Source organism: Aspergillus pseudodeflectus, assembly GCF_044049435.1.
Source record: "Aspergillus pseudodeflectus strain CBS 756.74 chromosome Unknown BJX68scaffold_57, whole genome shotgun sequence".
Lineage (NCBI taxonomy): Eukaryota > Fungi > Ascomycota > Eurotiomycetes > Eurotiales > Aspergillaceae > Aspergillus > Aspergillus pseudodeflectus.
In genome coordinates, this window is record NW_027263833.1 from 112,507 (window position 1) to 136,417 (window position 23,911).

General features: G+C 51.9%; 10 protein-coding genes across 10 annotated transcripts; 8 read left to right on the top strand and 2 right to left on the bottom strand.

The window, feature by feature from the left end:
- Nucleotides 1–678: 678 nt before the first annotated feature.
- rhgB (putative extracellular rhamnogalacturonase) lies at nt 679–2,421 on the top strand (the record flags this gene model as incomplete). Its single annotated transcript, XM_071043467.1, has 4 exons — nt 679–1,305; nt 1,355–1,393; nt 1,447–1,648; nt 1,694–2,421. 4 exons carry the CDS (start codon nt 679–681, stop codon nt 2,419–2,421), a joined length of 1,596 nt encoding a protein of 531 aa, XP_070894598.1.
- Nucleotides 1,992–4,484, top strand: BJX68DRAFT_245534 (putative sugar transporter). The gene has a single exon (XM_071041510.1). It carries the CDS (start codon nt 2,649–2,651, stop codon nt 4,206–4,208), a length of 1,560 nt encoding a protein of 519 aa, XP_070894599.1. The 5' UTR covers nt 1,992–2,648; the 3' UTR covers nt 4,209–4,484.
- A 29-nt stretch (nt 4,485–4,513) lies between these two features.
- Nucleotides 4,514–6,644, top strand: BJX68DRAFT_172598 (uncharacterized protein). Its single transcript, XM_071037071.1, has 2 exons — nt 4,514–4,856; nt 4,926–6,644. The coding sequence occupies exons 1-2, from the start codon at nt 4,710–4,712 to the stop codon at nt 6,498–6,500; spliced, it is 1,722 nt and encodes a 573-aa protein (XP_070894600.1). The 5' UTR covers nt 4,514–4,709; the 3' UTR covers nt 6,501–6,644.
- A 1,190-nt stretch (nt 6,645–7,834) lies between these two features.
- BJX68DRAFT_172610 (uncharacterized protein) lies at nt 7,835–8,548 on the top strand. The gene has a single exon (XM_071037072.1). It carries the CDS (start codon nt 7,874–7,876, stop codon nt 8,342–8,344), a length of 471 nt encoding a protein of 156 aa, XP_070894601.1. The 5' UTR covers nt 7,835–7,873; the 3' UTR covers nt 8,345–8,548.
- Nucleotides 8,549–9,955: 1,407 nt separating this feature from the next.
- Nucleotides 9,956–12,312, top strand: BJX68DRAFT_245541 (putative acetamidase). The gene is made up of 4 exons (XM_071041511.1): nt 9,956–10,205; nt 10,273–10,676; nt 10,725–11,195; nt 11,245–12,312. Exons 1-4 carry the CDS (start codon nt 10,165–10,167, stop codon nt 12,060–12,062), a joined length of 1,734 nt encoding a protein of 577 aa, XP_070894602.1. The 5' UTR covers nt 9,956–10,164; the 3' UTR covers nt 12,063–12,312.
- An 809-nt stretch (nt 12,313–13,121) lies between these two features.
- Nucleotides 13,122–15,041, top strand: BJX68DRAFT_271139 (uncharacterized protein; the record flags this gene model as incomplete). The annotated part of the gene is made up of 2 exons (XM_071046883.1): nt 13,122–13,749; nt 13,798–15,041. 2 exons carry the CDS (start codon nt 13,122–13,124, stop codon nt 15,039–15,041), a joined length of 1,872 nt encoding a protein of 623 aa, XP_070894603.1.
- A 612-nt stretch (nt 15,042–15,653) lies between these two features.
- On the bottom strand, nt 15,654–18,141 carry BJX68DRAFT_172650 (putative MFS transporter Fmp42). The gene is made up of 3 exons (XM_071037073.1): nt 18,053–18,141; nt 17,571–17,999; nt 15,654–17,522 (listed from the first exon to the last, which is right to left on the bottom strand). The coding sequence occupies exons 2-3, from the start codon at nt 17,992–17,994 to the stop codon at nt 15,841–15,843; spliced, it is 2,106 nt and encodes a 701-aa protein (XP_070894604.1). The 5' UTR covers nt 17,995–17,999; nt 18,053–18,141; the 3' UTR covers nt 15,654–15,840.
- A 291-nt stretch (nt 18,142–18,432) lies between these two features.
- Nucleotides 18,433–19,775, bottom strand: BJX68DRAFT_245544 (uncharacterized protein). The gene has a single exon (XM_071041512.1). It carries the CDS (start codon nt 19,263–19,265, stop codon nt 18,825–18,827), a length of 441 nt encoding a protein of 146 aa, XP_070894605.1. The 5' UTR covers nt 19,266–19,775; the 3' UTR covers nt 18,433–18,824.
- Nucleotides 19,776–20,103: 328 nt separating this feature from the next.
- BJX68DRAFT_172694 (uncharacterized protein) lies at nt 20,104–20,756 on the top strand. Its single transcript, XM_071037074.1, has one exon. The coding sequence runs from the start codon at nt 20,334–20,336 to the stop codon at nt 20,682–20,684; it is 351 nt and encodes a 116-aa protein (XP_070894606.1). The 5' UTR covers nt 20,104–20,333; the 3' UTR covers nt 20,685–20,756.
- On the top strand, nt 20,656–23,897 carry BJX68DRAFT_245550 (uncharacterized protein). Its single transcript, XM_071041513.1, has 8 exons — nt 20,656–21,342; nt 21,417–21,445; nt 21,508–21,702; nt 21,776–22,086; nt 22,140–22,407; nt 22,456–22,911; nt 22,969–23,081; nt 23,162–23,897. The coding sequence occupies exons 1-8, from the start codon at nt 21,332–21,334 to the stop codon at nt 23,396–23,398; spliced, it is 1,620 nt and encodes a 539-aa protein (XP_070894607.1). The 5' UTR covers nt 20,656–21,331; the 3' UTR covers nt 23,399–23,897.
- The last annotated feature ends 14 nt before the right edge of the window (nt 23,898–23,911 follow it).

A 23,911-nucleotide genomic window follows, 5' to 3' on the forward strand; every position in this document is an offset into this window, starting at 1 on the left:
AGAGCGCTGAGGAATAGCCAGGGAAATATTTAACTCCTAAAGTTAGTAGCTGTGACTGACTCTCCACATAGATTGGAGATTAGCCTTCAAGCCGCCCCAGTCTATACCGGTGACAACCACCTTGATCCAGAGTTTCATCGATGTGACTATGTCACGTAGTTAGTTTAAGGCGGCAGCTCGAAGACCGGAGTCAAGGTCCTCAAGCCTCGAGGCGAACAAGCTCAATTTCATCCTGACAGGCACAAACCTGTCTATTTTCGATCTCTGGCTCGAATACGGACCTGGTATCTTCAACTCGGCGGAAAATGCTGTGCAGTGAGACGAGAAGCTTCAGTCTCGACCGCGCAAGCCCACCAGACTAAAACAGCAGTGGAGTCGAATGCCTGTATCCACCGGCGCTTCAGATTGATATCAACGACCAATCAAGGTAGTGCCCAACTCGACGGGCCGTGCTTGAACCATCAAGCTTTAGAGAAGCATGACTCCACTCGGGTAAAGTCCGCTAAAATTTCATTATGACAGGGGCAAGAGGGGATGCAGGCACTTTCAAGCTCAAACACGGGTGGGCAATGACTCCTTATAATTTCTCTCCGACCGACACGGAGGGTCCGTACATAAAGAAGGATCGTGCGTTGTCCTTGCCTGAGATGTCAGAACTGCATCGCATCCGTCTTGATCATGTATACCGCTGGCTTGTTTTTGCTCCCTCTAGCCCCCTTGCTAGTGAAGGGTCAACTCTCTGGTAGCGTTGGTCCCCTTACTTCAGCAAGCTCCAAAAGCCAGGTCAAGACCTGCAATGTCGTTGACTACGGTGCGGTAGCCGACAAGGCTACGGATATCGGCTCTGCCTTGCAGTCCGCCTGGGATGATTGCGCGAGTGGTGGTGTCATTTATATCCCCCCGGGTGACTATGCGATGGAGACCTGGGTCACGCTCTCTGGAGGAAACGCATGTGCGATCCAGCTAGACGGCATCATCTATCGCACAGGAACTGATGGGGGTAACATGATCATGATCAAGCACTCGTCCGATTTTGAGTTCTTCAGCAGCACTTCCGAAGGTGCAATCCAGGGTTATGGGTACGAGTTTCATGCTGAAGGGTCAATGGATGGCCCTCGGATTCTGAGGCTCTATGATGTGTCGGACTTTTCGGTGCATGATGTCTCGCTCGTTGATTCACCACTATTCCATTTCTCGTTGGATACATGCTATAATGGAGAAGTATACAACATGGCGATCCGTGGCGGTAACTCTGGAGGTTTGGATGGAATTGACGTCTGGAGTGAGAACGTCTGGATCCATGATGTAAGTCAAGACACCGTCCTCGAAAGGAATTGGCTCATAACGGGTGTAGGTTGAGGTCACGAACAAGGACGAATGTGTCACTGTCAAGGTAAGTCAAGCAGTTTTCGAGGATTCCCTCAATTTAGCTCTGACCGTCCAAAGAGTCCAGCCAAGAACATCCTCGTCGAGAACATTTACTGCAATTGGAGCGGAGGTTGCGCTATGGGATCACTGGGAACAGACACTGACATTTCCGACATTGTCTATCGCAATGTATACACCTGGAACTCGAACCAGATGTTTATGGTCAAATCCAATGGCGGGAGCGGAGCAGTTTCCAACCTTGTACTCGAAAACTTCATAGGTATGCTGGATCTCATTCGCGACCAGAGAAATGCTGACGTCCTAGGCCACGGAAATGCATACAGCCTGGACATAGACGCCTATTGGAGTAGCATGTCCACCATTGATGGGGAGGGGGTTGAGTTGAACAATGTCACGATTCGCAACTGGAAAGGAACAGAGGCAAATGGGGCAGAGCGTGGGCCAATCAAGGTGGTCTGCGCAGCCGGGGCACCATGTACGGAGGTCACAATTGAGGACTTTGAGATGTGGACAGAAACAGGGGACGAACAAACATATCGCTGCGAGAACGCATTTGGCTCGGGATTTTGTCTGCAGGATGGCGACGGGTCTGCCCCCTATACCACGACGTTGACCGCCACGGCAGCACCGTCTGGTTTCTCCGCACCCCGCATGGAAAACAATCTTGAGTCAGCGTTCGGCACCGACTCCGAGATTCCAGTTCCCACAATCCCAACCTCCTTCTTTCCTGGCGCAACTCCCTACAGTGCCCTCGCAGGAGCCAACTCCGTCGACTCTGCTGAATCGTCCTCATCAGCGGCGGTTTTATCCACTTCTGCAGTGAGCAATGCGAGAGCAACACTGGAAAGCTCAATTGGCCCCTCTTCAACGTCGATTGTCAAGCCGACGCGAGTCGCTAATGCTGCGTTGAGCAGTTCAGCGAGTACGGCCTCTCATTCCCCTTTTGTGTCGACTGGCAGCGTGAAGCCTACCGGAGTTCCACATGGAAGCTCTCATCATCACAACCACCAACACCATTGTCACGCCCATTGATCGCTATTTGTTGTGTTCTCTTAGAGAAAGCGAGTACTTGATCCGAGGTATTCTTCAATTCAGTTTATGCTAGTCATCAGAATATCATCTGTTCATTGAAGTTCCGAGAATCGTGCTGAATTCTCAAGCATCTCATGAGGACGAAATCTGACTGATCTGAGAAATAATAGGTTAACTCTCGCGTTGCTCCTCTGAGACCTTCGAATATACCTCATAATCAAACCGAAATGACCGCTCGTCGAGAATCTGATCCTGCCAGTCCGACTGCTGCCCTTCACGAAACTACGCCGCTGAATCGTGGCGCTGATCTTAATGCGTCTTCCGCGTATAAACTGAACGCCAATGTATTGAACCGTGCTATCCAGGATATTGGAATGGGACGATACCAATGGCAGCTATTTGGAGTCGTCGGATTTGGTTGGGCCTGCGATAACCTGTGGCCTATCGTCACGTCCCTTGTACTCGTTCCGGTCACGTACGAATTTGACGTTTCAAAACCGCCTCTCTTGCTTCTGGCACAGAATATAGGCCTCCTTGTCGGCGCACTGTTTTGGGGGTTTGGCTGTGACATCTTCGGGCGGCGTGTAGCCTTCAACATGACGATTGGGATAACCGCTGTCTTTAGTCTGGCTGCAGCATGGTCGCCTACCTTTGTCGCACTCTGTGTCTTGTCAGCTCTCTGGTCGACAGGTGTGGGCGGCAACCTTCCCGTGGACTCGGCCATCTTCCTCGAGTTTTTGCCAGGCTCGCACCAGTACCTTCTTACCGTATTATCGATCAATTGGGCCCTTGCTCAGCTACTAGCCAATCTCGTCGCATGGCCGTTGGTGGGTAACTTCACCTGTCCTTCCGCCGATGACTGTGTCAGATCTGACAATATGGGATGGCGGTATTTTCTCGCTACAATGGGCGGATTGGCCTTGGTTATGTGCATCACTCGGTACTTCTTTTTTACTCTCCTCGAGTCTCCCAAATACCTCATGGGCAAGGGAAAGCACTACCAAGCCGTTGCCGTCGTCCACGAAGTAGCACGACGTAATGGAAAGAGCAGCAATCTGACTGCAGACGAGCTGCACGATTGCACCAATGACGGAGATGGGCAGGGCTCTCACTACCACCGCCGAGGCTTAGGCTTTGTTGAGCAGGTGAAACTCCGCTTAGAGCCTCTTGCTTTTACCCGTCTCCATTCTTTGTTCTCGACCCGACACCGTGCATGGACAACAGCGCTATTGATACTTATTTGGGGGCTGATCGGTCTTGCGTTCCCATTGTACAACGCTTTTTTACCCTACCTCCAGCACCAACGTGGTATAGAGTTTGGGGATGGGTCGACTTCGTTGACGTACCGCAACTCACTGATTATCGCGGTAGCAGGGGTTCCCGGCAGTCTTGTCGGGGGCGTTATGGTCGAGTTGCCGCAATTCGGGCGTCGAGGCACACTTGCGCTAGCAACAATAATGACAGGGGTGTTCCTCCTAGCCTCTACATCGGCCACAACCTCGTCAGCCTTGTTGGGCTGGAACTGTGCTTACGGATTCAGCAGCAGTCTTGTCTACGCTGTTCTCTATGCGTATACACCGGAGATCTTTGAGACGAGAAATCGGGGCACAGGTAACGCGCTCGTGAGTGCGGCGAATCGGCTTGGTGGGATCATGGCACCTCTTGTGGCCCTTGGGGCTGACTTGCAGACCACCGTACCGATATATATCAGCGGCGCGATATTTTTAGTAGCTGGCTGGTTGGTTACACTGATTCCATACGAATCGCGAGGACTGGCAAGCGATTAGCACGTGCCTAAGCTTCGAGTCTGTGTATAGCTGTGTCCAGTACTTTCTTCAGCAACTGTAGTAAATAGTGCAACACGGTGCCATGCCAAATCACAATAGATTGAGGCAGCCGAGGTACCGGATAATTAACTTGCAGTTCAATGCAGACGAACAGTGTCTGGGTTCTCGAACCAGTGCGCGAACAACCAAATGGGCGAGGTGCATGGCCTGACTGCAAGTTGGGCTCTTTGTTTCCCAATCAAAGCACTAGGAGTTCTTTGCAAAGTACGCCCTCTGTTTTGTTGCAGAGGCAGTGGCCTGCGTTGTCCAGTTGGGCTCCCCCGCAGTGGAGCAGCGACAGCCACGATGGGTGCCTGACCGCCAGACAACGATGCCTGTCGGGGGTACTTGCAAGCTGGAATTCCAGTGAGATTGGCCTGCTTTCATTTCTTTCTCTCTGTAACCCTTCCTCACCACCTCGAATCACGTTATCGATGCAACGACAGTCCTCGCTGCTGTCAGATGCCTGCGCTGTATCTTGAAGACCGTCCAACTATGGCCTCATTTTCGTATGATCATGAGGCGGACTTTTGGGGTGTTTTGATCAACCCCGATAAGAGTCCCTCGCCGTTGCTGGAACAACTGTGTCTGGGGATTGCCCATGTGATTGTAAGTTGGACACTAGGAAAAAAAAGGCTGTGAGAGTGTGCTGATCCCAATTGTTTGGTGGTGACGCAGACCACCTTTGATCAACTCGCCATCCCTGACCTCACACCGGAGCGACTCGCGGCTTTTTATCGTAAAGTCGGCGGAAACTACGATGTCCTCTTTCTCGATACGAAACCTTCCGCCCTATCCTTTATATACCAGCGCCTTGGCTGCTTCCACAGCATCCAACCCTCCGCCGACCCCTATAAGCCTCCGTCGATCCCGGCGTTACAGCCCCACGGCTTCGTGCGATGGCAGACCATCCAGATCCTCCTCGATCCAGACGAGCATGTTTCATATTTGCAGAACGCTGTCGAACGATGGGACATTCTCAGCCCCAACGGAACTCTTTTCCCGAAGACAATCCCCCGCGAGGCCTTCCCAGCGGAACCAGACCCAGAGATGATCCAGTGGCACGAGACGGTCAGCCAAAAGTTCGAATTCGATTACTGGAAGAAGAATTTGCTCCGCTCGTCTCCGCCGAATTTCGGTTCATACCACGACCAGTTTAACCAGAAGGATGCTCCGACCTCCGCCAAAGAGGAGGAATTTGCCCAAAACCAGCAGCAGCACCACCCAGGCCATCTCAACCGCCATTCTAACCACTCGAGATCATCGAGCTATCGCTATTCCGTGCCCGCCGACGCGCAAACATCTCGCCGTCACCAGAGACGACAAAGTGCTGAGATTCCGCAGGCCAATTTACATAAACCGCAACCAAGCTTACCTCGTCGCTCGGCGGAGTTCGCGGGCGCGGGCGCTCGCGCGAGCGGCTACGCGTCCCCACGCGCGCCTTCGCCCCCGACATACCCGGAGCATGCACCGCCGAAGTCTCGAGGCCGAGAGCGCAAGACATACTCCCGTCCTATGAGCCCAGAGCCGGTCCACGGACATAGTTCCTCAGATGCATCCTCCGAGGACTCTGGGACCGCAACACAAGAGCCCGGCTCGCCTCCGCCGCACTACCCACATCAACGAAATTTATCTCCGCCGCACGCTCCAAACGCCCGTCGGCATTCCCATGAAGCATATTCGCGCCGACCGCAGAGAGAACTATCCCCCGACTCGCAGCGACGGTTCGCATACCGCGAGGCATTTCCCGGAAACTCGAGCTCCAGGATCTATGACTCCGACAGCGGTCGCTGTGTGCGGCAGCCCAGAGTCTATATCGATGAAGTCCGCCAATCCCGTACCCCCGTCTCTCAATACCGCGAACCTGGCTTTGCCGAGGCGGCTACCGCTCCAACCAGCCCTGTGTACGGACACGCACACCCAGTGCACCATGTGCACCCCATCCATCCTATACACCCTCGTTTCGTGAACGGAAGTGGCCCAGCCTACATGGTCCATCCACAGGCTGACCTCGACGCAAACATTATGGACGACCCGAGAGATCCAAGACGCAACAGCTATCGCGGTGGCAGCGTGACTCCAAACCCGAGCGGGAATCCTGCTCACCACGGCCGGCCGCGCTTCGCGTCTGTAGGCGACTTCCAGCCTCCACGATGGTCCGGCGTCCACAATTCCGGTCCCGGCGGACGAGGGGTGCCCCAGAACATCATGGAAGCCGAATACGGCAGGATGGCATCGATGTACGATCGCTAGGGCCAACAACATTGTGAAAAAAAAGAGATAGGATGAGTATCCCAACTTGGGTGCTGTAAAGGTTTGTATATGCACAACAAAACATCTGACTACCAATATTTAGGTTTCGATTTGTCGGCTTGGTTGAATTTTTTATTTTTATTTTTGGTTATCGGTGGTTGGTGTAACTGGCTTGGGACTGGCTGAAATGGAGTTTCGGGCATTGGTTGCATTGTATCGCAGTGCTCGCTGATTGATGAGACACGACACGACACAATACGACTTGTTTACATACTCCTCATCGTTGTATGCTGGATGCAGGCGTTGATTCGATTTGGAATTTGATTTGGACTTACAGAAGAGAAAAACTTGATGCACCAGGATGGATACGAATTACCAGAGCGGGCGGGGTCGGCTCTCTGGAGTCTTCGCTCGAGAACCAACTCTGTGTTGCGACGCCACGATTTTACGACGTTATGACTAGAGGGGTAGACAAGGCGTTTTCTCCTCTATTCCTCATTATTGTATACGCTTGAATGTTCATTTTGGCCTTGATTTCCTGCCTGATTGATTGATTTACGAGGCGTTAGTTCGAATTTATGCATTGCGTTTCTTTTCATCAGTCGAGAGATATCCATCCCCTACTGCGTCACGTTCAAATCATCGTGTCTAATAAAAGACGGCCACATCCATACTTGAAGCACAAATCCCTGTTCAACAGCACAATCAATTCATGAAAAAGCGCAATCCAAGCCCACCCCCACCCAACTTCCGAGCGCCGAATCGCCGACAAGCGACATCATAATCACGGCCATGCGCAAGCAAAACGCGCACTGCGCGACACTACTGTAAGCAGCGCCCAGGGCCCCAAACCAGGGAAGAAAAAATCAGTGGCTTACAACATACGAATACTGCGAGTCAATTGCATTCAATTCAAGCCTCGGCATAGCGCGGGTTATCTCAATCCACACAAGATCAACAGCGGATCCGGGTCCTGGTCGCGAAACTAGACTTCCTCGGTGGGAGGTTGGCATATTGACGTCAGTATGAGACCCTCATCCCGCTTCGCCCGTCAGAAGTGGATGCTTCGGGGAGTATATCTCGAGGAAAGCCCCGCGGTTATTCTTTTCTTTCGTTTTCCGTTCCTTATCCCTTGTCCCTTACGTTGGAGATCCGGGGCACTTAGGTCTCGCGTTTTTTTTTTGGTGTCGATTGGAGGTATAGATTCCGGAGAGGTTCCGTCTCAGTCAACATGGTACGTTTGCTTTCACTTACTCTAGAATACCTGGAATAGCACCTCGTCACTCTTGGTTCATCCTCTGTTTGGTCGCGGCTACGGCCCGTTGAGCCTGATTCTGTTCCATAACAAAGTCGAATCGGCAAACGGATGAACCATGGTTACTCATTATCCACCAATCCACCTCACATTCCACGTCTCCTCGGTAAACAAACCGCCGCTAACACCCAACCAGGCACCAATATCCACCGACCACATCCTCAATCTCCTCCCACGCCAATCCACCTCCGACTCCGACAGCGGCGGCAGTACATCGTGCTCATGTCCAAGCACAATTGGCGGAGGCGCCATCGCCGGAATAGTCATTGGGTCAATCGCCGGTACCTTGCTTCTAATCTGGCTGTGGCGCACATGCATGGTAACGTCTGCAATCAACGAGGCTGAGCATACGGGGACGCCCGTTGTTGTGGGTAACGGAGGATACCCCACGAATGAAGCAACAACGCATTATCGGCGGCGAAGAAGACGAAGCCCGACTTATGAGTACTCGGAGAAGCCGTACCGGAGTCGCAGTGGTGGTGACCGGGGAAGTGTGAGGAGGCCTAGGAGGGTTTACCTCACTTCCTAATCTTGTTCATCCACGTGTCAAGGAAACATAATCTGGCCACTTGTATGTTGAGGGTGTTGGGATGGTGCGGGTATGGGACGGTTTCTTTCTCTTTCCTGAGTTTTATGATTTATGATGGTTCATGATGTGATGTTCTCGGAGTGATGGTGTACACATATACCTACACAGTTAGTTTGATGACTCGTGACGAGCAATGCATACCGCTTTTGAGTTTTGATGAGAATGTGTGATCGCCATAGCATCTTGAGAAGGGCATTGCTGTCAAAATAGAAAGATCTGACAATCCGACTTCTCAGCCCCACTCCTTGTCAGGCACAAGGTCTTGAAAACCTCGAGGTCATGGAGCAAAGCTTTCGACAAGCAATTTGCCCTGCGTTTTTACTGTTTTAAGATGAGACCCATAGTCCGAGACATGCATACACATGCAGAAGTGGGTCGTTTTAGGATCGGGATCTCTCCTAGGCAGTTGCTCCAGAATGCGTGCCCTGCCTGGATGGCTGGAATGCAGGGAGAACTCGGTCGCAGCTCCCTGGCATCTCTCGGCATCTCTGGATTGTCTTTATCCATAACAACGCCGGCGCCCACTCAATCCAGGTTCCTCACTCTTTGGCCTCGACGCTGGACGCTGAGTATAGACATGGCGCGTAAGTCGTCACACCTACCTGAACTTCATTTCTCAATCCTCGCACCTTTGACTTTCCAACAATATCACCGCGCCCAAACTGTTTTCCTCTCTGCTCATCGACCGTGAGCAGAACGCGACTTTTCTGCGAACTCAAAACAACGCGTGTCTTTTGAGGCCGTTGACACGAAGAATCACACGTACCCGGTATTGAACTCATTGACGCGCACACTCGAGTAAAATTTAAGAACGACGGGTCGACCCGCATGACCGAATACATACAGAACAATGGCACTAGTCCAGGACCCTTGGTTCTGGAAAAGGTTTTCGAAAGCCGTCCATTTGGACGAGGTGGTCAAGTCACCCGCTGAGGAAAAGGAACCCACAATTTGGTCGTGCGTGAATCTCTTTTGAAACGAGGCGGGTGCTTTAGAGTGTCTCTCAACTAACATGGATGTCAGTGGCGATTGGCTCGAACAGCAACATCGAAAACGGCGGAAAAGCGTCCTATGCGGCTGTGCAGTGCTTCTCGTCGTGATGATATGTGCTGCAGCTATAGCCGTCGTGGTTTGGTGGTTGTGCGCACATAACTGGCTGAAGTCTAGAGAAGATAAAACCGCATGAGCTCTCTGTAGACGTTCAGGGAAAGGAGCAGGCCGGAGAAGGAACGGAGTTGGTCATGATGAGCTGGCCTTGTTGTGATAATTTCAGGAGTATAGAGTTTAGTAGCTGGACATAGAATACCCGATATGAACTTATTTGAAGCTATTGAATCGGCAAACGAGTATCAAAACGAGGACCGATGGAGATGCTCGAATCGTGGACCAGCAAAGCAGCAACTCCAAACTCGCGTTATCAACGGCCGCGCACGCGTGGACCTTCCGAATCGGGAAGGTCATGGTTTCCGATGGAAGTTGTCACGTGGAGCAGCTCATTCTCGAAAATACCATAAGAAGGGGACTTTCTCTGTTCCTAACCTTCACAGGGGCAGAAGATACACTCATTTGCGAATCCAGTAAAAGATTCAAAATCTGCTACCGAACGAGCGCTTTTGTTGCTGCGCCAGGCTCGCCGAGGCGTCGCTTATCTACGGGTCTTATCGCAGCCCCCGCACTTGTCTCCGCATATAAGAACAGTGGTTGCGCCGTTTGTCTCCAACTGCCCCCTCATTCTCCTTGCTCTTTGTCACGCTGTCACGATGCTTCCACCGTTCGATTATTTCAACTATCGTCGTGCCCGGTAAGTCTGCACTAGGCGAAACTACCAACCTGGTGAGCTTGGGCTAATGCTTGATTCTCAACAATAGGACCATAAAGCGGCAGGAACGCGCTGCGCGATTCGCTTCTCTGCCTGCGGTCTACCATGCGCCCATAGATGCTTCAGATAAAGCGGTAATCAATAAGCCAATCGAAGAGCTCGTAAAGGAGATTCAGGATGGCTCTCTTTCCGCGACAGATGTGCTTCAGACGTACGGCAAGGTGGCTGTCAGAGCTCAGGAGAAGACCAACTGCATCACAGAACTGCTACTTCCGGAGGCCGAGGTTTGGGCTCAGAGCGAAGTCAACCTCAAAGGTCCGTTAGCTGGAGTGCCTGTCTCCTTGAAGGACTCGATCCAGGTCAAAGGCTTTGACATTACGCTAGGCTACTCGCGCCTGGCCGGGAAGCCGTATGCCGAGGATGGTCCGATGGTGAAGCTCTTGAAAGATGCAGGTGAGTATCGTATTTAAACCTGCTACTGCCCTTAGCTCATCCTTGCAGGTGCGGTACCTTATGCGAAGACGGCTCTACCGGTCACTCTTCTGTCCTTTGAATCGGCAAACGCTCTCTGGGGTACCTGTCTTAACCCTCATGTTCCGCAGTACTCCCCCGGCGGCTCGACCGGTGGAGAGGGTGCTTTGCTCGCTTTGGGTGGTCGAATTGGTATCGGCTCGGACGTCGCAGGTTCAGTCCGTGTTCCTGCTGCTTGGAGTGGAATCTACTCCCTGCGTTGCAGTACTGGTCGCTGGCCAAAGAATGGAGTGAACACCAGCATGGCCGGGCAAGAGGGAGTGGCGAGTGTGTTCAGTCCCATGGCTCGCACATTGAACGATCTCACATATTTCACTCGGTCCATTGTTGGCATGAAACCATGGAAGTATGACTACACCGTTCATCCCATTGCCTGGCGCGGTGAGGAGGAGATTGAGGCCAAGAGCAAGAAACTGAGGGTTGGGCTAATGTCTACGGATGGTAAGCCAAAGGTTGAGGTATATTGGGAAACTCTCTGACCAACTAATAGGCGTCATTCCTCCAACTCCCGCTATCCAACGTGCCGTCGCTACCACAGTTGCTGCTCTCAACGCGGCAGGTCACCAAGTTGTGGAGATCACACCCCCACCAAATGCTGATCCGTTCGCCGGTCTTCATCTTGCCTCTCAGCTGCTAAACTCCGATGGCTGCGAGACCTTCAATTCACACTTCTATAGCTTTGAACCCTCCGATCCTGGCGCTTCTCAGCTGTCCCTGATTGCCAACCTGCCTCGTCCTTTACGATACCTTTACTACCTTTTTGTGCGGTATATCCGGCGTGACCCGCAATGGGCAGCCTTGATACTAGGTTTCGGTCCGAAGAGCGCTGCCCAGCAGTGGAAGTTAGTTGCGAAACGTGAGGCTTTCCGCTCAACCTGGCATGCTTGGTGGGATGAGCAAGATTACGACTTCATTCTCTGTCCGGTAAATGCCACTCCGGCTCTTCCACACAGGGCGATGAAAGATGCTGTCTCCTCCTGCGGGTACACCTTTCTCTGGAACTTGCTCGACTACAGCGCTGGTGTTATGCCGGTCTCACATGTCGATGCTAAAAAGGATGCTCTGGAAGCTCCTTACAGGACGGTTCTGAAGCAACTTGGTGCCAATGGCGCGCTTGCACGGGGCGCCTGGAAGCACTACAATGCTACTAAAATGGCGGGTCTTCCGACGGCGGTGCAGGTCGTGGGCAGAAGATGGCAGGAAGAGAAGGTGCTTGGCTACATGGCCGCAGTCGAGGGCGCATTGGAGAAATATCACAATCCCATCACTGGAGAGGGGGGAAAGTACCCACTTCTTGAGCTTGACTGAGCTTGGTACTACGATGTATGCCCGCTTTATAAGAGTTGTCGTTGATTAGGTCGTTTTCTGTAGCATAAGACTTGATACTAGGAATTTTTTCCATAATCATCTATGACCGCAGTCTCTGATCGACGATATGTCTCTGCGCAAATTAAGAAGCGAAACTTTATTGTACCACTCAGAAAGACCAATCGAAGATTTGGAATTGAGATTATTATTGAGAACGAATCTCATTCGCGATTCCAGCCTGTGTTGAGAGCTTAGTCCGGCGCAAACCTCGAGTAGCCTGCAGGCGTCATTTCTGCCTCCTTTCGCACATGAGCGAAGAGGATAACAACAACAGCTTCAATATACCGGCAGTTGAATCCGCAATGTCGATACTCAAGTTCAACCCTCTCTTTAACGGAAAGCTTCAAAGAGTGTTGGTTTGGAACATGACAAATCAGTTACGGGCAGTCCACTAAGCAGAGACGGGTCCGCTCTAGTGGAGATTGCGGCTTAGTGCGGTTGGCCTCCATGGATCTTCTCGGTCTGACGATCGCTGGCTCTTCGATCGCAAAAGTACTTTCGACGCGACAAACAAAGACCCTGAGGGCTTTGGGAGAGTCCCTAGCCTTCTGGGCTCGCAATTCGCACTTTTGCGGCGGATCCAAGCTGAGTGAGGATTGATCTAGTTCGGCATGGACTTTTCTAGCGCCTCGCGTTCAGCTTGAAGTTTTCACCTCGCTGTTGAGCTGCTTCTTCTTCTCCCTCGCCGTTCTGCTCCGCACCCTGGCACTCACCACCCCAGACACCGGTCTGGTCTTAATTATTTATTTGATTCGCCTACCCCTCTCTGGGCACTCAATCTTTTCTTCCTCTTTTCTTGCATCTTCGCATCCTTCGTCTTGCTAACTTCGCTCTCGCCCTTCGCAAAACCCCCTCCTAGATCAGCTATGTTCGCGCCTCGAACCTGCCTGTCCCAGCTTTAAAACGCATGATGACCCTCCCGGCATCTCATATACCGCTCCAGCCATATCCGTTTGCCTGCTCTTGAGCGTGTACTGAGGCATGGGAAGCAAAGGCAGCATGCCCGCTGACAAGGGCGCTCCGAAGGTCAAGAGGGATACCATCCACTTCGTCAACGCATACCCGACTTCGGAAACAGAGCGATTGAATAATAAGCGGCTGGTGCGCGCTCACGTTGGACAATGGATCTCAACCCAAACAAAGGGCCGTATTGTTGCCGCCGCTGCTGGTCCCGCCAGTTTGGTTGAGCCCCCGCTTGCTGCTTTCGACGACAGGCCCCATCCGCCAGTGGAAGCCGTCGATGCCGACTCTGACGATCCTTATCTCTCTTCTACTTCGCCGTCTTGGACCTTTACGTCGGGCTCGTCTCCTTCGTCACACGATTCTCCGGGGTCGAGTACCTCGAGCGCTTCGCGGGATGTGACTCCTATATTCCCGAAAGCCCCGCATCCACGGCTGCCGCTGGTCATTATACCCTCACAGACTGGCACCCCTTCTCCAGCGAACGCATATTTTTATCAGCAACAAGTCGATGATGAGGACGAGAGATCATCTGCAGACTGGGCCGAGTCCGGCACTTCGTCATCCAGGGGATACATTGAGATTGTGGGCGCTGGCTCTTTGGATCCATTCCGAGCATATCCTACAAACATCGATCCAAAGCTCATTCGATTGTCAGATGAATACTGTGTGTTCAATTGCTCTGCCTCTCTTGTCCTGTACTAACACCTGATAGGCATTTCATGCCTCTGGCCTGGACTCACCCCCGGACCCTCAGGGACGAACATGCAATCTTGGTTTCCATTGGGGGTATCCGATCCAGTTCTTTTTACCGCGTTCCTATTTGGTTCCCTCTCGCACATGCGTGTCCAGGCACTGAAAGGCTGGATTCCTCGACACATCTTCCGCCACCGGCAACAGCGCCTCCTTGAGCATGTTGAGATGGAAACGGTCCGATTGGTCAGCAGAGAGATGAGCAATCCTTCCCGTGCAGTTTGCGATGCTATGATCTGGAGCGTTGTCTGCATGGCACACAATAAGGCTGAGGATGATGTAAATGGACTACCAGACATCCCGTTCACCGCCCCCATGCAACGACTCCAATGGCTAGACGTTTATGGGTGCCTCCGTCCCAACCTTATCCATATCGGAGGCCTGATCCAGATGGTCAATCTACGAGGTGGCATAGAGAAGATTGAGCTCCCTGGATTGGCCTCAGTGATATCGTTCTCCGACATTGTTACTTCGAGCACATTCCTCCTCCACCCGGTTTTCCCGTGGATACCTCTGGAAATGAGTCGCAAGAACAAGACGATGCAAGAACTGCTAGGGTATAGGGATGCCGATATCGACCGGTACTACGTACAACACCAACACCTCGGCGTCTCTCGCAGTATCGCAGAACTCCTTTGCGCAATGAACACTTACACCAACCTTGTGGACCAAGCTCAAAGGGGCCACTATGATCTCTCTCTACTCGCCGATCAACGCAGCATCGTACACTACACCCTCTTATGCCTCCCTCCAGCCGCCCCCCACCAAACCGACCCAAACTCAAACATCAGTCAAGCACCACCCCTTCAACCCCAGGACATTATTTACGAAGCCCTCCGTCTCGCCTGTCTAATCTACAGCGTCGGCATCGTCCTCCCCATCCCACCTCAGAGCTCACCAATTATGAATCTCGCCGAACTTCTCCGCAACGTCCTCAGCAACCCAAATCACCCATCTCTGTGGACGACCCCACAAGCCCAGGTTGCGCTCCTCTGGATTCTAACCCTCGGCGGCATTGCAGCAACACATACGCCGCATCGGTCATGGTACATTGAGAGGCTGTGCCGCGTAGTCGAACATCACAAGATCGCGTCCTACGAGCATCTATCGCGGTATTTGGCGATGTTGGCGTGGTATCCGGTAGCCTGTGACACGCCGGGCATGAAGTTATGGTTTGCGCTCGAGAGAGCGCGGATGTATCGGTGACGATAGTTAAGTTCGAGGGGCGAAATACCCCAAAGATCATTCCCTTGGTTGCAACATTCTTGTACGTCCGCTGCGGCGCAGCGTGACGGAACTTGAATATATTCGAGACTCTTCAGATCCAGCCTCTATCCGCTTCTAGACACTCTCCTACCGCAGGAGATAGACCCAATACAGTGGTCTGGGATGACATACAGCCAGTCTGAATCCTGGGTATATACATGCCTTTTCCGTTTTTGGGCCCAGACTCCGCGAATATCAGAATACGAAGTATGCCGTCAGCTGGTCAGACGGACGGGGAACTTATCACCCTAAGCGGCATATACACCTATGGAGGAGTGGAAGACGACGATCAGGTCGATAGAATTACGACCATCATGAGAGCAGTGCCTTTCAGTAATCTCTATCTGGCATCTACTTTTCGTTGATTTTTGGATCTTGAGATACAACAGTGAAACAACTTGTATATCTACCATATATAGATCTCTCTCTGTGTCTGTGTATATAATAGAGACTGATTTTGCTCTAAGAATAAGGCAAGAAAGCGCAAGGAGCAAGAAGAAACGATCAACATTCATGAATATAGTAATGGAGTGGGTATGGCATCGCGTAACGGGGTATGGCATGGCATATACATCAATCATGAGTCTTGCAGTACCTAGATGGTAATGTTTGAAAGCAGTAGCAGTGAAAGAAACGAGGTTGTTTAACCAAGGGATAGAAAGAATGAGCAGAAGCCAGTGGGTTTGTACATACGCATATAAACAAAGCGTTTCCAAGAATATTTCACACCTGGTCAAGACTACCGACTCCTCACACTGCCATAAGACGGCGACTCGCCCTGTCGCCTCGACGGGATAGACCTTGGCTCGAGCAAGGGCTGCTGTTCCCAGTCCCTCGTTGTGACACCGTCATAGTCCTGAACCACGACCGCGATCTCAGGATCATTCGGATGAGTTGGTGGAGGCGGAGGCCCGTACTCGGCCATCAGGGTTGACTTGCGCCAAACAAAGGCGACGAGAGCTGACCCAGTGACGCAAGTGAGGACTGTGAGGATGAGGTTTACGGGGATCGGGTTGCGGTCGAAGACGGTGAAGGTGAGAGCGTCGAGGCCGGCTTGGGCGAAGTTTCCGAGGCCCGCGACGCAAATGATCAGGCCGTAGACTTTGCCAAAGGTCTGGAAGCCGAAGACCTTGGCCGCGTAGTCGGAGACGGCTGTGTAGTAGAAGGGTCGGTAGATAACGAAGAGAATGATGTTTGCGTAGGCGGCTCCGTGGCTGTCTGGGATGCAGCCCAAGATGCCGATTGCTGTGGCTGTTGAGGCTAGGACGAGGAGCACAAATGGGGTGCTGACAGAGTCGAGGATGGTTCCGATGAACGGGACGGCGCAGAGGCCACCTATTGGGAGGAGAAAGTCGAACAGCTCGTTGATATGGCGGGCGTCTTCATCGGAATCAAACAGATACTCGTACTGTTGTCGAATGGATGCGACAAAGTAATTGATGCGTAGCATCTGAAGTACTGTAAAGAACGCGATGAGAACGAACCAAGGGGAGCAAATCTGCTGGACGGCGGAAAACCCGTGCATTGCGCCCCAGACACCGCCGCTCGTGTGCTTGTTTGGAGGGCTGAGTTCTGGATGGGCTCGGGCGGCGCTAGCCTCGGCGGTACCCCGGCCATCGTTCAGTGTCAACCCCTCACTAATGACAGATGCAGTCTCGTCACCGTCGGTGAGGAGATCTTGAATCTTGCTAACGACAGTCTGGCGGTGCATACGGCGATCATTTCGTTGTCTTTCGCCCTCATCACGGTCCAATATGTGGTCATCAACACGATCAGTTGCTTCAGCGACTATGTGGTCCTCTGCTTGCTGAACAAGCTCTCCAGCGGTCTTATAAGAGGTGCTAGGCATGATCGTTATTTGCGCAATCAAGATGAGCAGAGGAATCACAAGATAGACTGAGAAAAACTTCTGGGAAGAGAAGGAGCCGTGTGTCTTGTCGTTGATGATACGAAATATCAAAAACTGGGCACTGGAGGCATCGAAAGCGCCGGTCAAACAAGACAATATCAAACCGGACCGAGTTGGAAAGGTATTTGAGAGGTGAAACGACGAAATAAAAATAAAAGGACCTCCCAACGCAAGCAAGAGATAGCCAAGTACGTACGCATCGAATGGAAGACGGCTGGCTAGCGCAAGAAGAAGCGCACCCAGAAGGAGACAGCTGCTGCCAATTATCCCGCACACCCGTGGACCATACGTGTCGAGAATGGTCCCTACTGGGAGAGCAGAAACGTTCGTGGCGACAGCAGCTATTGTGAACATCAGGTTCAGCCGGAGTTCCTGTCCATAGCAAACATCTTCTTCCCCGGAACAATAGTTACCATAGACTCCTTCTCTAATGAAAACTGGTTTTATTGCAGCAAAGCCAAAGACAATGCCAGAAGCGAAGAAGCAGTAGACCACCGCAACAATAACCTGTACTATAGAATGTCAGCCTAGAACAATTTGTCGGGGTTGGTATCACTCACGGACTCGCTTTGTAGTGCCAACTTCGAACGCTCCGGTTGTCTCAAGCGGGCCCCAGGCGTCCTGATCCGGCTCGGCTTGCTGAATGGCTTGTGGTTCTGCTATCGCCGCACGCTTTGCCTGGCGGTGTTTGGAAGCGAGAGAAGAAACTCGCGAGAGGGTATTTCGATCGTCATCTCCGCCATCCACAACAGCCTGGGTCCAGCCAGGTCCAGCGTATGGGTTGAAATTTAGGCGATGTCGCAACGAGGGGATATCGGTGGCGGACGGATAGGAGGACGATAAGGAAGAATCGGGAAGATCTTGGTATGAGTCGTTATCACCGTCAGACTCATGGCCTGGGCTCCGATCGCGGTCTTGCGGGCGGCGCAGTGAGGCTGGGTTCGGCTCCCACGACTCCAAGTAAGAGACTCGGGGCAGGGACATCCTACCTGTGCAGTTTGTTAGTATAGCCTGCCTGTAGAAAAAAGACTGGAAGGGGTACCTTTGGAGAAGGATTCTGTAGCCGCTCACTTCCACTTGGCACAGTGGCGAGGTTCAGTTGAAACAGCAGTTGTAATTTGGCCCGGAACAAGGTGCGGGGGAGTCTTCGGAGGATGGAAAGCTCTCGGGATCGCTGACTGGGCGACAACAGAGCTCGATGCAGGGTATCAATAAAAGAGAAAGGGATGTCGAGTGCGGAAAATGAGAGAAATGACGTGGATGGCGATGACGATAGTGAAAATGAGGGAATTGGGAGCTCGCAGCGCGTGGCTGCTGGTTCCTTGGAAGACGCTGATAACGTCACCTGACTGGAGCTCTCCCCGCGTTTTAGCTGGGCTAATTCGGCTGATGTCTTCTCTTTCTTTTTGGGGTTCCGTCTCCGAGATAACGTCCACGGTCCGATCCTTCAATTCTCTGCCGCTTTTTCCAGATTCTGCTGGTGCCCGTTTTCGAGCTCCCAAGTCATCGTCGTACCATTATTTTGCTGCCTCAGCTCACCAATGGTGCGCCTTCAGTTGCGGGTTTACCTTAAATTGCGTGCAACCCGAGCCTGCAGTTTGTGCAACTGCTGAGCACCTACTTTTTCGGCAAAGCCATCAAAGATTGAGGAAATCCAACAACATGCCTTTTCTCTATTTTGCTCTTATGGGTGCCGAGGATTTGAAAAGTTCTTCATTCGTGTAGCAATAGAATTCGTGTAGCAATGACTCAACTGCTGATAAATGAGAAGACAAGTGAGAAAAAAAAAATTCAGTGCTGCCACACAAATGCTTTCAGCATTTTGTCGCTCCATTCATGTTCCGGGTCAGAGCGTCGCTCCCCACGGCTTTCCAGCTGCTCAATCGGCTTATCAACGCCCATGCAATCCAGACGACAACCACATGCAGGCGTGCAGTGACCACCCCAAGTCTCGAGTTCAATGTCTTGAAGCTTCCAACAACATTTACAAGCTCTCCCACAGCACCCTCCAGATTTGGCACACTGCTGGCGAAGCCATTTTGAAAGCCACCAATAGTCCGTGATGCGATTCGTACAAGCCGTGCGAGTCGAATGTAGCCCGCGGTACATAGGAGTGTCTTTGATGCCGTGTGCCGTTGTGCCGTTGCCTGCCACTTGTCGAGGGCGTTTTTGCAAGCCTGTTTATTCAACTGTCTCTCGCTTAGGATGTCTGCGTATGCGCGTAGTTGGTCTGGCGTAGGCTCTCCATGCCTCATCTCATCCTTCAATATGCATCTCAACCGTGCCGACTCGCCTCGAAGCCATGTCTCCCGCTGCACTGCCACTCTAACTCCTCGTACCTGTGAAGTATGCGAGCAGTGAGATCCATTCGTCGTCTGTGAGACCAAAGACTCGGTGTTATCGTGTCCCGGACACGGACGCGGAAGTCGTCAAACATGTTGATAGTGCTTGGTATGCTCAGATTGATAGCTTTCGATGGGGTTTGGAACTGTGTAAGTAAAGCAGCTGGCAGGAAGACAAAGAGCGTAGGAGGTTGCTGAAATCTTTTATCATGCCTGCCTTTGCCTCCACGGACATCGTTTCCGCCACAAGTCTATTTCTCTCTGGCCATATAGCGTGCGCCATGAGTTGCGGGTAAAGTTTTCTCTGCTGATGGCTGAACCTAGGAAACATGAACCGAACCCAAAATCGCCGCAAAGAGGAAAGAGAAACGTGCTGGAGTAGTGGTGGTTAGATAGCCCTGCAATGCGTCTCTGAACTCTCGGAGATAATTAGAGTTAACCTACTGTCGAGGCGTTTGAGGTGTGGGTACTAGTAGTTATATGTAGAGGAGCGTTGAAAAAACAGGACGGAATGACATTCATGAAGCTATCCCGTAATGATACTGGGTATAGTGTAGTAGTTGTTACTCTCGACGCGCGAAGGGTTTTATCTTGGAACTCAACCCTATGGACTGTATATTGCGGATCTAGGGTCTAGGTCTAGAAAGAGCCTGGTTTTTGGCGGCTTCGTGCTCTGGCCTAGTGTTTGCTTTCAACCCATCTAGCGGGACACTATCCTTCATCTACAATGTATTTGTTTTTGAGACAATGCCATAGTAGAAGCTCAACGGTGTCCAGTTTATTGTGGTGCCACCAAGCCATTCTTTGACGCGGTATGGATGACTCGTAGGACTAATCTATACAGACCAAAGGCTGTTTCGCACCAAGTGGAAAATACCAGATGTCCAACGCCCAACTCGCCGGCAAATGCTTGAATGCTAGTTTCAGCCACTCTTGGATATCTCCACTTGAGGGCATGCACCAAATGACTGGTATCTAAATATGTCATTTCTGGCTGATGATCTGCGAGCTTCTTCGACCCGCCAACGGCGCGCTGTGTTGGAAAGGAAACAGAAGGCGCGGTCCAGACTCCAGAGTCCAAGATATCCCACGGCTTCTTCGACAGAGGGATTGCAAGAAGAGCCCGAGTTAGTCACAACACGTCCAGAATCAGATGATTCTGTGATCAAGCACAAACCACGGACAATTCACAATCACTCTGCATACAATTCTGACGGGCCAAACTTAAATCAGCAGCAGGGTGCGCGCTGTGCCGAAATCCTCCTGAGAAGCTCCGGTGACAGAACCAAGAAAAGCTCCGGCCTGGCCGCCTGGGTGGGTTTTCCATCTTAAGGCGTGAGGATTGCCTTGTTTGGGCAGTGATCGGACATTGGCGTGCCAATCGCCATGCGGTTGCGAGACGCGATCGAGGAACCCCGTTTTTTACCCTTATTGCAGTGGGGATGGAATTAGGCTTCATTTCCACTGCGATTATCCTCATTCCTGACAAGATACCATGTGGACGCGAACCCAAATTAAACAGAGCATCAGCCCCTGAAACGGCGAGAGAGCTGGTTCGGCGGCAGTTCTGTCACAGGCAACGATCTCCCTCCCCGCTCTCGTCCTCTTGCTGTCCCAGGTTTGGCGTCCTTCTCTTCTTGATCCTTGGGCTACCGGTGCCAATTCGACGGCTCCACTTTGCATGAACCGTTCATCCACAGTTGAGCCGTTGGACTGTTGTTCCGCCCATCGCAATCACTGTCACAATGCGTCTAGCTGCATCTACCGAGTACATCCTTAGTGCCTCTCATTCTTCAGACCTCTCCCCTCCGCGTTATCTTCCTCTCAGCTCTCTGGTTCTTTTTACTGTGTTTCAGAAATGGTGTTGCTTCTTTTGCATTCCCTCTTAACTGTCAATGGTTGCTTCGCCCAGCATTGTTGTTTCTCCCCGTCCATGGCTCTTCTCATCATCAGCCAAAGACTGAATTGCCGATAACGTAATGAGGGGATGGTGAGTGTCTCCCGCCTGATAGGCATGCCTTGTCTGTGCGCCGTTGACTCTAATTTTGCTTTCCAACCCGCCAGCCTCACCTGTCGCCAACGCCACCTTAAATGTCAGTCCTGCCTTGAGAGCCTCCCAGCCCAGTGAGATCACTGCTTAACCGCCGCTATACAGGTGATAAGACTGGGACCGAGTGTCTGCGCTGCCAGCGATCTGGACGACAGTGTATTCCCGCGCCAGCCAGGCCGGAGGAGATCACATTCCGTCACGGCCAGAATCCATCTATGCGATCTAGAGGACCGCCTCGCTACGGAGAAACAGATCTAACTTTTCCGGATGACCAGGAATGGGCCGTCTTGCCGTCTGAATGTGTGTACCTTGCTTGCTCTCAACGTTCGATTCCCAAGCGTCGGGGGAGGTTCCAGGGCTAACGCTCCTCCAGTGTTCTTCGAGGACGAGACAGAACAGATAGCCTCCGAGTACTACGTCGTTTCTGCTGAGCCGTCTCCAACTGCCCCGAGAGGAGCTCACCGGGATCGGTTTACTAATACTTCAACTTCTACCCTACCGTCCATTGCGTCCCCAACCCAGGCGATCGCCCCAGTCAATCCCAGACCGTCAAGCAACATCCATTCGCGCGCATACTCAATGGACTCGCTCATATCACCAAGGTCGCCTCGCGAATACCCAAGCTTGGGCGACTTCAACGAAGCTTTCCTTCTGCGACATTTCCAGAAGACACTAGGCCCTTGGGTAACATACCCCGCTTCTTCATAGTCAACAACGAGCTAACGCATGACGTTTAGCTTGATTCCTGCGACTACGAAAGACAATTCTCGATAGATGTGGTCGAGCGTGCGCCCTCATACCCTCTGTTGCTCTACGCATGTTTGGCCACCGCGGCGCGCCACCTTTCCCACACCACGAACCTCGTCCCTCCGAATACCGCGGATGAATATCATGAAAAATGCATTGCTATACTTCTCCCCGGTCTGGGAAACTGGGAGTCAAAGATAGGACTCGAGATTCTTCTAGCATCCACAGTGATACTGCGCTTCTTTGAGCAGCTGTCGTGTACGTCGAGCAAATCCAAGTGCTACATTCGAAAGCTAACAGTAATAGCGCACGCTCCATCAAACGACTCACAACGCCATCTCCTCGCCGGGTCAGTGTACATAAGCTCTCAAGTCGACTGCGCTGTGTCCGGGGGTCTCGCAGAGGCAGCATTCTGGGTTTTTGTGATGCAGGATATTCAATTCGGGCTGACATCCCAGAAGCCTCTGCGTCTAACGCTGAGCCCATTCGGCGAAAGACTGCAACTCTTATGGAGTCACCGCACAAATCAAACGGACCGCGACTGGGCACATCAAGCCATGTGGCTTCTAGCGGAGACTATAAACCACTGCTACGGTGTCCACGACCCTAATGTGCGTTCTGCGAATGGAAGACTCTTGAAGCAAAAGATTGAGATGTGGGAGACTCGCAAACCAGATGGCTTTCGGCCCTTGCACTTTTCGCTTGCCGACTCGAGAATAGGCAGGCCGTATCCTGTCATTTGGTATACCAAGTCGTTATACGGTAAGCCTTTTCATTTTGAAAACTTCTGGCTTCCGCTAACCCAACGATTGGTATCAGCTACCGCAATGCAGCATATATGCATGGCAAAGGTCCTGATACAAGAGCAGGAACTGCGCGATCCGCATGCGCGCCATGATCCTAGTCACACTCAGGACACCGATAGAATGGAGGTTCGTCATCATCGTCCCGCTGAGTACCTTGCTATCAAAACCAGCAACAACAATGGTGTTACTAACTTCCGAAATCCCAGGACTACATAACACAAAACCTAAGCACTCTGTTCGGCATCGCCCTCTCAAGCGACGGCGACGCCTCTGCCCGCGTCATGGCATGCCACGCACTATCTGCCTGTGGATATTGGGTCCGCGAACCCCTCGCGCAACGAGTTCTTCTAGACCTGCTTCGCAAGACAGAAACGGAGAATGGATGGCCGTGGGGCTTTGTAGCTCAGAGGCTTAGTCGGGAGTGGCACCTTACTGCAACCTGATGTTGATGAACGACTTGCACCAACAGAATGTTTCGCGTCCAGTATGCTACTTGCATGGAACGAGACTGTTAGCAAACGAAGGGCAACCTACAAACTTGCAGAGTCGTCTGCATCTCGAGTCAGTCGAGCGATTGTGGCCGAATTTTGGAAATGTTGAGGGACGTCGCTCGATGTCTCCGAGTCACCCACCTTCTATCTAGTAGAGCTGGCCTACCCTAGAATGTCAGCCAACGGTTGGTTGCCATATGGTACGCCTCGAAAGGGTTCAGTGGCTCTATCCACAGAGGAATGATTCCTCAATCTCGGCGGACCAGGCACCTTCTAGAGGAGAATTGAGATACTCCAACCTCAAGCCTGATATATATAGGCGTCCTTTGCCTACAATGCTCGAGGATACTTTTGAGAAGGTCGCCTTAGCTGGCTCAGTTATATAAAATGAAGTTCCTTTGTATCGATAATAGAGATCTAATCTGTATATATACTCACACGAACTACAGCATCATAATCACTTGA